Here is a 13,024-nt window from a genome sequence, read left to right as displayed (position 1 = left end):
GATATATCAAGGTCTCAAGACCCGGAATAAGATGAGAAAAATGGGAAGATCCAAAGGGTACAAATAAAGATTCAAGACACTTCAAAGACCTTGAGGCAGACAAGAATAGATGACGGAAGGCCCAGCCACAGGAGCAGCGGGGCGGTGTGGCTGCGTACTGACCAGAGTGGCCCGCCGTTACTTTTTGGTACCTTCCCTTGTCTTTTGGGAACTTTGGACCGAGGGAAACCTTTGAAATTTACTTATGCTTCTTCTTCTACTTCTTCTTCACATTCCCTTGTAATCACTCATTTTCACTCATTTTTCAGGAGGTCATTGTTTCAAATCATGGCTCCTACTATTCTCCCGTTTCGGGATATCAACTTACACGCATCGCCTTCCCACTATGCCTTTACTTCGCCATCATCACGCCAAGCACCCACTCTGGTAGTCGACCGACCAACTGGTGATTTACGTTTGAACGATGGCCCCCTTCCAGGTGCTAAGCGCATTTCCAGTATTGCTGGAATTCTCGGAATTCTCAAGTTGAAGCTTGGTAATTACGCTCATAAATAGAAACTCAGGAGGTTGCGCTGACACTCACAGATAAATACATCATTGTTATCACCAAAGCCCAGCCCATGGGACGGTTGCGCGGCCATATGGTGTACAAAGTCGCCGGAACAGAATTCCTCCCTATGCGAGAACGGCCGCTTCACGACACCGACGAAGATGCCTATCTTACACTCGTGAAAGACCTGCTTCGAAGGGGACCCATGTACTTCTCCTATTCGCTGGATATCACCAATAATTTCCAGCGACAGTCACAAACTGCCCCCAATGTTCCGATGTGGAAGGGTGCAGACGACCGCTTCTTCTGGAATCGCTTTATTCAATCCGATCTGATCAACTTCAGCCTCGGAGTCAACGATACAAGCGGAATCCGCTACGGCCCGCAGCCAGGAGTAGACCCCTACATCTTACCAGTGATGTTCGGTATGATGCGCATTACTCCTGCCCGAGTGAAGTCAACATCCTTCACCTTCGCGCTTATCACCCGGCGATCCAGACACCGCGCCGGAACGAGATATTTCTCTCGCGGAATCGATGAGCAAGGCAATGTTTCAAACTACAACGAGACCGAGCAGATTGTGATCTTGAATGACTCGGCGGGTGGACTATCTGGGTTTGGTGGAGGTCAATCAATGACCAGTGGCAAAGCTGGGCAAGACCTTCAAGTCTACTCCTTTGTGCAAACTCGAGGCAGCGTTCCCCTATTCTGGGCTGAAGTCAACGATCTCAAATATACACCGAAACTTCAGGTTCGTGACGTTGAGACTTCTGTCGAGGCTGCACGGAAGCATTTCGCCGAGCAGATTCGCATCTACGGAGAAAATTACATGGTCAACCTCGTCAACCAAAAGGGCAGGGAGGAGAATGTCAAGCGCGCATACGAGCAGCTGGTTCGCACACTAGTCACATCCACATCTGAAAGCACCGAAACTGATGAACGCACCTCTGAAAAGACGCATGTCTTGGAACCAGGGTTCAAACAAAAAGAGATGGATCGCTTGCATTATGTGTACTTTGATTTCCACAACGAGACTAAGGGCCTCAAGTGGCATCGCGCAGAGTTGCTCATGGGCCGTCTGAACGACGGGCTGACCCAGGGCGGTTATTTCCGTGGGGTTGAGAGTCCTGGTGCCCCTGGTGGGCAGTTGGATACTCGTTCTACGCAAACGAGTGTTGTCCGAACAAATTGTATGGATTGTCTGGACCGCACTAATGTAGTGCAGAGCATGCTCGGCCGCTGGGCGGTTACACGGCAGCTCATGGATGCAGGCGTTCTCCGTCCCGGGGAGACTGCCAACGATGACCAAGAGTTTGAAGATCTGTTCCGGAATATTTGGGCAGACAACGCAGATGTGGTCTCCAAGTCTTATTCCGGTACTGGTGCCCTGAAGACAGATTTCACTCGGACTGGCAAACGTACGCGGGCCGGCATGTTGCAAGATTTGAACAATTCCATCACGCGATATGTGCGCAACAACTTCATGGACGGTCCTCGACAAGATGGGTTCGACGTATTTCTGGGCACCTATATCCCATCGGATTCAACATTTGCCAACATCCAACTATTCCTTGATCAGCGACCACTTGTCATCCAGTCAGTCCCATATGTCCTCGCTGCTAGTGTGTTCATGATCTTGGTCGCGCTTTTCACAAGAAGATTGCCTGATGCCGCTGTGTGGCCGCTTCGGCTGTTTATGATATTCTGGTTGCTGGTGGCGGTCTACTGTTTCCGTTTCGTGCACGGGCACGGTATGCTCTATGTAAGTTCATTCCATGCTGACCAAGTTGAAGTATTGTCCCACTGATCCTTTTTTCCGTTAGGTCAATTGGCCCAAGCTAAACACACCAGTTGCTGGCGCCGAAGGGTACCAGGATGCTCTCATCAAAGCGCGCTCTGACCCCATCATCGGTAATTGGCTTCCTGCCAAACGACACCAACGTGGTATTAGCAATGCCCGTCTCGTCTTTTTGGAGGAGGGCAAGACTAGGATTGAGTAAATGTTTCACTCATTCCGGCGTTTTGGGCTATTTCTTTTCCCCCTTTGTTCTCATATTCTCTATACTCCCATGGCTGTATGTTTTATTACCATTCTTTTCACCACTACAGGCCCGCCGGCATTTTCCTTTCCTCTTTCTCGCCCCTTCAATTCAATTCTAATCATCTTTCATCTTTGCTCGATACACTGTTTCTTTGCTCGAAAGCGAGAATTTCCAGCTGTATGCTGCTGTTGTGATTCTACATCGGTTCCCATTGTTCCTGCTGCTCGGATTCTCCCTCGAAGTTCTCGAGAGCTTAGCCAATGCATGAATGGTTCGAAGACCTACATCCATCTTTCTACAACACCTCATCTTGCGACTCAGATATGTTGTGATTAAAACGCGTGTTTCTATGTATCAAACCAGACACTAAGGTTTTCTGTATTTACCTGCCTCATACATATTCACCTGTGCCTGGGGGTTCGCATACATACCTCTCTTGTCTTGATTAAGCCATATGTATATATGACTTAATAGTCGCGATAGTGCTGTCCATTGATCACTTCTTGCTGTAACTTCGTACAGGAAACACCGAAAACTGCAACATGCGAGATGCTGCTATACAAACCTATTTGTGAATGTATCAATCCACTGTTTATGAATGAGCAACAACCACTTATATAAATCACTTAAGTTGGCAGTTTGGGTTCTATGCAGAACGTGCACGTGATCTTCCCGATCAGTGCCAAATAATGGGTTTCCCGAGGAGAGCGGGGGGGATCAACCAGAGAATCATAAATTGTTAGAGCTACCGGGGGTTTCTTTAACCACCCCTGCTCATTTGAGGACATCAGGCACGGGTTTAATTTGTTCATGAGAAGGCTTTGGACCTCTACTCGCTGGCAGTTTTGCGCACGGCGATTCTCGACTCGTTCGCCCACCATGACTCGAACATATGAGGTATGCGACTCGGCGTTTTGCGACAGCGGATTACTTCCGTCAAAATATAGCGTATGCTGACTTTGGCATGCACAGGATGCAATTGCATCTCTCAACTCATTGCAGACTAATTATGCAATTGTGGAGGCGCTCAGGAAGTCCAAAACGAGGCAGGAGATGAACGAGCTATCTCTCCCGCAAACAGTGGAGTGGTTGCGGCGCATTGGATACAAGGTGCGCTGATGGCAGGAATCTTGTTTCCTTACGAGTGGAGCTAATGCGAGATCTTTACGTTCCCTAGCCTGCCGACCTTAATCGTCTGAACGCAATTCATGTCGCCGGCACGAAAGGCAAGGGCTCGACCTCCGCATTCATCTCCACCATCCTCTCCCAATATAATCGAAAAGATGCGGATCAACCTGGATCCAATCTTAAGATCGGTCTCTTCACCTCGCCGCACCTCCGGTTTGCACGTGAGCGCATAAAGATTGACAATGCCCCATTGTCCGAAGAGCAATTTGCGCGCTATTTCTTCGAAGTATGGGATCGTCTCGAGAACTCTGCTAAACTGGCGGGTGAAGATCCCACCGGGCCTGGGACGAAACCGCAATATTTCCGGTACTTGACCTTGATGGCATTCCATACCTACTTGAGCGAGGGCGTGGACGCAGCGGTGATTGAATGTGGGATCGGTGGTCAATATGATTGTACCAACGTGATCCCAGAACCCAAAGTGACAGCGGTCAGTAGTCTGGGCATTGATCACGTTGATATGCTTGGACATACGATTGAGGAAATCGCATGGCACAAGGCTGGCATTTTCAAGCGTGGCGTAAATGGGTTTGCGGCACCACAACCTCTGGGTGCGGAGCAAGTCTTGGCTAAACGCGCTGAGGAGGCTGGCGCCCGGCTGGAAATTGTGCGTGGCCATTCAGAGCTCCGCCCTGAGAGTAGCAAGATCACCCTTGGGTTAGCTGGAGACTTCCAGTACACCAACGCATCAGTGGCGGTGGCAGCTGCCGGGGACTTCTTGCGCCAAGTTGGCATCGAAGTCACAGAAAATATTATGGAAGGACCACTACCGGCGAAGTTCAAGACCGGGCTCGAGGGAACTCGTCTAGGTGGCAGGTGTGAGACCCGATTTGAGAAGAATGTATCTTGGTATATCGATGGTGGGCACACTTTGGAGAGCATCCGGCTGGCTGGCCAGTGGTTTGCGTCGCGGATCCAGGCCGACTCCTCATCCGAGGATGTAGCTGCCAAGAAGACAAGAATTTTGATCTTCAACCAACAGACTCGTAACAGCACAGCTCTTGCTCGTGCTCTCCACGAGACCCTCGCGTCTGCCCTTGGAAACGATACCCCATTCACTCATGCCCTCTTCTGCTCGAATATCACATACAAACAGGCGGGCTTCCGACCTGACTTGGTCAGTATGAACACCAACGCTGACGACCTCGAACTCCTTCGAGTCCAAAAATCTCTAGCACAGGAGTGGAATGCTATTGACCCTCGCACTCAAACACATGTTTTTGGTACAATCGAGGAGGCTGTTGATTTTGCACGGGAAGTTGCGGGCCAGGAACGCAAAGTCCTGCAGAAGGACGAAGCTCCGGTCATGACTTTTGTCACCGGCAGCCTGCATTTGGTCGGAGGATTCCTCGATGTGCTTGAGACGAAGCCATCTACTGATGCGTGATTCCCTGATGATTGGTAGCCCGGAGCTCCAATGACCCTTGCATTCTTGTATCAACACTTGAGATATTCCTATGGCTTAGCATAGAACGGACATAGAGGTGTTTTTGCTTGGATTTCAACAATTCTTCGATTCTCAATATAATTTACCATTTTACCATTTGAATGAGACCATATTTGAAATCCTGTACGTGCTTTTAGATTTACATGAGCTTTGCATATGTGAATGCCGAGGTTCCTGATGTAGGCCACTAAGAGTTTATCATTGAACAGGGGTCTTTACTCTTCACAGTGGAGCACTAAGTACTACGTGCAAGGTGAAACGTGTCCATAAATAATAGCCAAGAACTATTTCCCTCATAAATAACAAGCATAGCGAGTTGTGTTGAGACCGCCTCAATATCGTAGTATTATTAAGTCAAATTGCCCGCAGAATCCCCCACCAGAGATCCGCGGCGTTTGAAACGTGGGGCCCGATCCAATTCCTTCTTCCACAACACCCCAACACATCATGTCCGATTCCAGTGACAAAAAGGGCAAGGCTCCCAAGCGCAATGAAGATGAGTCTGGGGCTCCATCCGACTCAGGCAATGGTAGGTCCCTCTATTCAGCCTTCCACACTATGCCCCCATGACCCTAGCCCGCAGATGTGCAGCTGCTGACATTCGAATTCCAGAAGCAGGAAAGAAGCTTCCCGCGAAGTTCGCTTCCTTACTCCTCGAACAAAACCCAGCCCTGAAGAGCGAGCTAGCTACGATGGACAAGGACAAGGCTGCGGCCCTACTGCACAACATGGACCTCTCACAGATGCTGACTGGATTGGCGGTGGGAGGTAAGAACCAGAAGGATATGGCCTCGTACAAGTTTTGGCAGACACAGCCAGTGCCTGCATTTGAGGAGGCTGGAAAGGAGCAGATTACTCAGGGACCTATCAAGATTATCGACCCAGAGAAGGTCTCCAAGACCCCCCGATGCGCTCATTGAGGGATTCGAGTGGTGTACTCTTGACCTGACGAACGAGGAGGAGCTGAAAGAGCTATACGAGCTTCTTAACAAGCATTACGTCGAGGATGATAACGCCATGTTCCGTTTCAATTATTCGGAATCCTTCCTTCACTGGTAGGGTTGAGTTTTGGACCTGTGTGCCTATTTCAGAATGCTAATGCTGCATACATAGGGCCCTGATGTCACCCGGATGGAAGAAGGAATGGCATGTTGGAGTGCGCGCCACCAAGTCGCGCAAGCTGGTTGCATCCATTTGCGGCGTCCCGACTGAACTCCGCGTCCGCGGCGAGCGCCTCAAGGTGACGGAGATCAACTTCCTGTGTATCCACAAGAAGCTCCGCTCTAAGCGTCTGACTCCTGTTTTGATCAAGGAGATTACTCGTCGCTGCTACCTCAGGGGTATCTACCAGGCCATTTATACTGGCGGTATAATCTTGCCCACACCCGTCAGCTCTTGCCGATACTACCACCGTTCTCTGGATTGGTTGAAGCTCTACGACGTTGGCTTCTCGCCTCTGCCTCATGGCTCGACCAAGGCCCGCCAAGTCACTAAGAATCATCTCCCTAGCGAGACGTCGACCCCCGGCCTGCGGCCCATGGAATCCAAGGACATCGATGCCGTCTATGATCTGCTGGAGCGTTACATGCGGCGCTTCGATATGAACCAGGCCTTTACACGCGAGGAAATCGATCACTGGCTGGTCTACAAGAAGCAGCCTGGCAAGGACCAGGTTGTCTGGTCATACGTTGCCGAAGACCCGGAAACCCACAAGATCACCGACTTTGTCTCGTTCTACAATCTCGAGTCTACAGTGATTGACAACCCCAAGCATGATGCCGTCCACGCCGCATACCTGTACTACTACGCGACCGAGACTGCGTTCTCTGACGACAAGAAGGCTTTCAAGGCGCGCTTGCAGCTCTTGATCAACGACGCCCTGATTTGCGCAAAGCAGGTATGTTGCAATGTGTTATATTTGATTCTACATGCTAATCGCGTCTTTTTCTTTACTCGATCTAGGCCCGTTTCGACGTCTTCAATGCTCTCACCTCGCACGACAACCCCCTCTTCCTCGAGGATCTCAAGTTCGGTGCCGGCGATGGCCAGCTCCACTTCTACCTATATAACTACCGCGCTGCACCTATTGGTGGTGGAATTAACGAGAAAAACTTGCCCGATGAGTCGAAGATGGGCGGTGTTGGTATCGTCATGCTATAGGCTTGACGTTTTGGCTAGTAAATTCTAACGTCGGATACCCCGAAAACGAATTCTTTTCCCTGTATTTTGCTAGCGATAAAAAAAGAAGAGAAATAAAAAAAAATCAAATTTATATACGAAGCTGCGACAGGGCGTTATGGACCAATGGCTGCAGCGATTCGACCCGAGGCGAGTATACACCAATGGCTTGATGCCATAGCGGTCGCGTCCCGCAATCACGTGCCGAGAACTTTCACGGCTATCATAAATGACAAATGCAAATTCACCCCGAAGATGAGTGAAGAATCCCGGGGCGCTGTAGATCTTGTAGAGCGCCAAAACCAGCTCGCTGTCGCTGTCGCTCTGGAAAACGTAACCGTGAACCGTTTCGCACTCTCGGCGAATGGAATCATAGTCATATATTTCGCCGTTTACCACGGCATGTATTTGGTTGTCGCTTCTATGAAGCGGCTGTCGCCCCGCGGAGGACAGGTCATTGATGGAAAGTCGACAATGAGCCAGCCCTACTTGCTCGTTGTCACTGATCCAAACGTCCGAGTCATCAGGGCCACGGTGGGCGATGATATCAACAGAGGCTTTGAGCTGCGTCACGTCGCAAGTCTCTTGGCCGTACCGCTAAATTGGGAGTCCAACTTGGTTTCCGCGTTGGAAGGGGCACTTCCATGATGGGTACAACCATTGCGGCACTTGTTGCTTACTGGTGCAAGCGAAACACAAGCAGAAATTCCACACATTGTGAACTCACCAATTGCGATAAATTAACATACTGTTGAAGGAAACTTCAAACCATGTTCGTCACAAATTAAAGGAGTTCTGAGGGGCATACTAGGGCCGGGGTATTCCGCCCCCCGATTTAAAGTAGTTAGGGGCCATTGCGTTCAATGAAGAGCAGACAACAGTAGACAAAAGAAAACTAGAAACAAGCAACCGTGGGCGGACGACGATACTCTCTGTCCCAACCATAACCACGCAAGTAATACCATGGAACAACCATCACACCATTGAATGGGACCTGCATCCATCCCACATTCTCCAGAGTGCACCCTTCAAGCGCCTCGTGTTCCTCCTCTACCCTCTCCCCCTCCTCGTACGGATCATACTCCTTCCAATCCCCCCGAACCAGGCGCACAAACCCATCGTCATCAACGAGAACTGAGTCTAACACATCCTGCGTAACCTGGATACAGCACAAGTATCGTTTCGAAAATCCCGGGCCGGTGCCTTGTTCCTGCTGCGCTGCAGTCGCCGTCCACCGCTTAAAATGGTCCCTGGCCACCGCCGCAGTGGCCCCGTCAAAACTCGAGTCCTCGAATACGGTCACGGCTAGATTATCAAGTAAATCAAGCCCCCCCGGCCCATTCTAGCGTCTCCTTAGTGTTGGCGAGTAGACGGCGTATAAATTCCTCCCAGGCTGTGTCGCTCTCGTAGGTACATCGGTAGATGACGAATCCCCAGGCACGATGGCCGTCCTCGTGGAGATATTGCTCGATTTGGTCGGCCTCGTTGGATTGGGGGCTCCTGCTCGGGATGCGTGGAGACAGGCTTTGCACCGGGGGGAATTGAGCAGGGTTAGCGTGTTTTTCCATTTGGCTTAGGAAGTTGGGAGTAGTATTTGCCGTGGAAAAAGGTTGAGCTATATTTCGATGCCAGATTCTTTGCCTGGGAAACGTGCGCAACGCGACAAAAGTTGAGGTGAAGCTTCGGAATAACCTGGGTACACTCCTAGCAACACTCATTGCTACATATGTGTGGGGAGGAAAGTAATATTCAGAAAAGATGGGTAATTGTAAGTACAATAATTAATCCGAACCAGGCTTTTTACCTAGTTTGCAAGGTTAGTTTGACGATGTTTCTTTTGCTCCAATAATATTTGTACAGCTTGCGATGGTGACTGCCTTGTTTTGTTTTGCTTATTCTGACTTTCTACACCGCATTTCAATATTTGATACACATGTCGACATATCGACTATCACAATGTTTGCTATCTTCAAAGGTCAATATAGTAAGTATAAATCAACGTGACACATAGGCGCCAAACATCTCACTGGATCTAGCTTGATGGTGTCTTCGAAACCGGGATCGCAGGCATATTCAGCTTCGTGATCTTACTCTGGAACGAACTAAGAGCCGAAATGACCGTTGCCAGAGTCTTGCCCGCCAAACGAGCAGTGGTGTAAGCTGCAGCTGCTACCTGAAGTGCCTCAACAGCCCAAAGATGCCTAAGGTGGCTACTGTCTATATAGCGTCCACGGGTAAGTACATGAATGACGGGACGGGAAAGGTGTAATTCCGGCTGACATAAATCATGAACGCCCGGGCGTGTTGGGTTAGGTGGCCCACTTGCAAGGTTCCAATGTGTCCACGGGTGGCCCACTCGCTTATGAGATACGTTACGTAATATATACTGACAGTTTTCGGTCTCAGGCATAAATTAGTGCCTCAGGCAACTGCCTGACGTCGTTATGGAATCTCGCTCTTTATCTTGACTTGCTACTGTTCGTTGATGCTGCATTTCTAGTGTTGAATTGACAACTCTGAGCCATTCAGTCCCTCGCCTGTTCCTCTTCTTCCAACTTTTCACTTGCTTCCAGCTCTTGAGCACTGCGACGGGACGCAGTCGTAGCCCAGTGGGGTCGTCCCGCATCAACCACCGAGAATCAACAATGGGTGCAGGCCAGTCGAATGAGCATCGTGCATCATCCCCAGGTAAGTTCTATTTGTTGTGGTCGCGATTGTGTTTAGGTGTTTAGGAGACACATGGGTGTCGTACTCTCTTGGTCGACCGTAATTGACAATATTATGACCTCGACTTTGACATGGGAATCTTCTCCGTCTTGTCAAGAACAATTGTGTCTGACCACATGCATAAACAGAGGAGTTGAGCTCCGTGCTCGCCGAGCGCTTTGCGACAAAATGCTTTACGCCATTAGAGCTCACGCATTTCAAAGACAACTTCTTCTCTCGGGCGTTAGAGCAGGGAGGCCTGCGGTACTGGAATGAGAAAGTCTTGTCAGACTTCCTTGGCATCCCGGATGGCATCTGTACCTCTTCCCCGACCAGCCATTAGATGCAGGACCTGTGATTTTTCGCATGGTCTCTTATCTGGGAGCCTTTCCATTCCAAAACACGCTCGCACCCAGCGTGTTGACATTTGAGGCCATGGTTAAGGTCGTTGTGCTCTTGACTGAGCGCTACGGGAAAGCGCTGAAGCGGGGAGACAAGGATCGGATCAAGTTACTCTTTGGCAGTCTGGGTGATGTGGGGAGGAAGATCCCCGCGGAGTCCAACAGAGAATCTACCACTGAGGACTCCGAAACTTTGGTTGGACATTCCCATGCGCCGGGCTTCTCCGTAGATGAACCGGCCAACGATGAGTACGATGAAGATGAGGATGATGACCTTGCACTTGCAGCACTGGAGTCTCTTGATGCGATCGAAGTATTCAAACACGATCACCGGGTTGACAAGACCGTTTATGAGACCCGGATTTCTATCGATACGTTCCGCCGGTTGCTTATGCTACTGCTTGTCATTGCACCACTGAAGCCACTAGAGTCTTTGAAGGTATACACAACTGGACTGGATGCTCGGCGTATGGAATCGGTCAAGAAAGAAGCAGACAGTATTATTGCAGCCTTTTCACCGGCAGAAAGCGATGATGGCATATCTTACAAGGCTTTTGCCCGAACGATATCATTGTCTCTGCCATATCTGTTCGATCCGCTGACTGCCCTTTTCGAGCACATGCTTTTCAGCAAAAATCTGAACCTATCTCAACGCCGCCATAAGGGTCCAGCAACAGAAACCGAACAGGAGGAGAGCGAGAATGAGAACGAGGAGAACAAGGAACCTCCTTTACCACCACCGGCCTCACTTACACTCCCAGGAAGTTTCAAGTCGGCCATCTTAAATCCAACACTCACCTCGCATCTTTCATTCTTCCTCCCATCCATATCACCCGATATCAATATCCTCCGGAGCAGCGTCAAACTACATCCCGTCTTCTCCACCGCCGCCCACGGGTCTTCCTTAACATATTTCTCCCACCACGTCCTTACCTGGCAATCTGCCACTCTCCTCATCCTGCAAGGGTCTCTTGCAGACTCAGCCAGCGAAGAGTTAATAACACTAGGCGCCTACATTCCCCAACCGTGGAAAACATCCACATCGACCTCAAGCTCATCTTCAAAAACATCCGACCTCCTCCCCTGTCTCTTCCAACTATCCCCAAAACACCTCCTCCTTCCAGGCAACCCTTCTTCATCCGCAAAGAAGCCCAACACCCCAACAGCCTATTTCTCAACCAACACGGGCATTGCAATCGGCTGCCAAATTCCCGCCCCGTCCCGCACACACCAGACATACCCGACACCACACGGAGCAGGCAGTCTTATCATCGACTCGAACATAGAAACAGCCGAGTTTCACGCTGCGCCCGTGGGACACGACGGCGTCTTCCTACCTGCTGCCAATGCATCCCCGAAGACCCGCCGACAAAGCTCAAGCTCGATCTGTATACCCTGGAGATCTGGGGTACAGTCCCAGATCCGGAGGTGTCATTCTCCGCAGACCCGAACTTGAGTCCTGTGGAGATGCAGCGTGCAAAGTGGGAATTCGAGGCAAGGGAGGCTGAGCGCCGTCGTAATATCAATATCAAGGCTGGGGCTGGGGATTCGGCCGCCGAGAGTGCGAGGTGGCTTTTGGAGACGGCCGGTATTATTGGGGATGACGCGAGATATGTCGGCGGGAGAGGTTAAGGGTGGTTGTTTTGTTGTCTATTTAATGAGCAAGCGTTTGTTTGAGGGATGGACCTGTGGTATAGTTTTTGCCACTTGGTGTCACTAATGTTCAGATTGGAGCGAGGTTACCATCTTAATTACCTGTTCAGCAGGCATGAATTTTTCCAGCCAACCATAGCTCGCAGCATGTTCAATGGCATCTTTTCCATGCAATCTACGTAGTGCCGTATTGTATTCTAAACGTAGAAGTAGGGGCATGGTATTACTTCCGCGAAACGTGGGAGAGTTGGAGCTAGGGTTAGGACGATTCTAATATGTACATGTTGGCAAGCCTGATATTCATCCCACATAATCCCGGATCCCCTCCTCCAAATCACGATCAATTTCCTCAGTCAAGATGTTAAGGAACATTGCTGGCGGTGATGGTCACGTTCGGACCTTGGCAGGGTTTGCCTGCAATGGCAGCAGATCCAACGTGGACATACGGCGGCATGAGCATGTCTCTCGCTTCGTGTTATTATGCCGCAGCGGCGCATACATTTCCACTTGTCACGGTGTTCTTCGTGAGCCTCCCGTTCCCTGACTGGGATTCTCTCGCGACTGTGGCTGCACGGCCGATGGTGTTTCGCATTTTGCGGCGCTCTTGCAGCTGGGAGAGAAGCTCAGATGACAACCGGTGGATATAAATATAAGGGCTTCGGTTATTCATTATCGTACATTCAACAACTGGCGCAAGAACAACGCTATATATATTGTACAAACGTCAACCAAGGAGCATCACCAAGGTTCAGAGTTCCATATAAATCCGATCTGTTTGACACTGACTGCCGTTGCGGCCGGGCCCTTTCTGTTCTCAACCGCTAGTACTCAGCGGTTGACAGATCGATGCTATATAGTT

General features: G+C 50.1%; 7 protein-coding genes across 7 annotated transcripts; 5 read left to right on the top strand and 2 right to left on the bottom strand.

Annotated features, from left to right (window-relative positions):
* Window positions 1–327: 327 nt before the first annotated feature.
* On the top strand, window positions 328–2,550 carry N7519_010977 (putative phosphoinositide phosphatase (Sac1); the record flags this gene model as incomplete). The annotated part of the gene is made up of 3 exons (XM_057297750.1): window positions 328–535; window positions 586–2,312; window positions 2,374–2,550. 3 exons carry the CDS (start codon window positions 328–330, stop codon window positions 2,548–2,550), a joined length of 2,112 nt encoding a protein of 703 aa, XP_057145632.1.
* Window positions 2,551–3,402: 852 nt separating this feature from the next.
* Window positions 3,403–5,167, top strand: N7519_010976 (tetrahydrofolate synthase; the record flags this gene model as incomplete). The annotated part of the gene is made up of 3 exons (XM_057297749.1): window positions 3,403–3,489; window positions 3,565–3,702; window positions 3,770–5,167. 3 exons carry the CDS (start codon window positions 3,403–3,405, stop codon window positions 5,165–5,167), a joined length of 1,623 nt encoding a protein of 540 aa, XP_057145631.1.
* Window positions 5,168–5,674: 507 nt separating this feature from the next.
* On the top strand, window positions 5,675–7,387 carry N7519_010975 (glycylpeptide N-tetradecanoyltransferase swoF; the record flags this gene model as incomplete). The annotated part of the gene is made up of 5 exons (XM_057297748.1): window positions 5,675–5,756; window positions 5,840–6,117; window positions 6,149–6,282; window positions 6,341–7,124; window positions 7,190–7,387. The coding sequence occupies 5 exons, from the start codon at window positions 5,675–5,677 to the stop codon at window positions 7,385–7,387; spliced, it is 1,476 nt and encodes a 491-aa protein (XP_057145630.1).
* A 144-nt stretch (window positions 7,388–7,531) lies between these two features.
* N7519_010974 (Major facilitator superfamily domain general substrate transporter) lies at window positions 7,532–8,053 on the top strand (the record flags this gene model as incomplete). Its single annotated transcript, XM_057297747.1, has 1 exon — window positions 7,532–8,053. The coding sequence occupies one exon, from the start codon at window positions 7,532–7,534 to the stop codon at window positions 8,051–8,053; it is 522 nt and encodes a 173-aa protein (XP_057145629.1).
* A 247-nt stretch (window positions 8,054–8,300) lies between these two features.
* Window positions 8,301–8,973, bottom strand: N7519_010973 (uncharacterized protein; the record flags this gene model as incomplete). The annotated part of the gene is made up of 2 exons (XM_057297746.1): window positions 8,301–8,710; window positions 8,778–8,973. 2 exons carry the CDS (start codon window positions 8,971–8,973, stop codon window positions 8,301–8,303), a joined length of 606 nt encoding a protein of 201 aa, XP_057145628.1.
* A 365-nt stretch (window positions 8,974–9,338) lies between these two features.
* Window positions 9,339–12,144, top strand: N7519_010972 (TLD domain-containing protein; the record flags this gene model as incomplete). The annotated part of the gene is made up of 7 exons (XM_057297745.1): window positions 9,339–9,389; window positions 9,442–9,560; window positions 9,631–9,639; window positions 9,906–10,093; window positions 10,261–10,428; window positions 10,497–11,900; window positions 11,957–12,144. 7 exons carry the CDS (start codon window positions 9,339–9,341, stop codon window positions 12,142–12,144), a joined length of 2,127 nt encoding a protein of 708 aa, XP_057145627.1.
* A 499-nt stretch (window positions 12,145–12,643) lies between these two features.
* On the bottom strand, window positions 12,644–12,835 carry N7519_010971 (uncharacterized protein; the record flags this gene model as incomplete). The annotated part of the gene is made up of 1 exon (XM_057297744.1): window positions 12,644–12,835. One exon carries the CDS (start codon window positions 12,833–12,835, stop codon window positions 12,644–12,646), a length of 192 nt encoding a protein of 63 aa, XP_057145626.1.
* Window positions 12,836–13,024: the final 189 nt, after the last annotated feature.

Source organism: Penicillium mononematosum (assembly GCF_028829835.1).
Source record: "Penicillium mononematosum strain IBT 11891 chromosome Unknown utg000005l:1.0-9366267.0:1.0-9372171.0, whole genome shotgun sequence".
Taxonomy (NCBI): Eukaryota; Fungi; Ascomycota; class Eurotiomycetes; order Eurotiales; family Aspergillaceae; genus Penicillium; species Penicillium mononematosum.
This window is presented reverse-complemented; position numbering and strand designations above follow the sequence as displayed.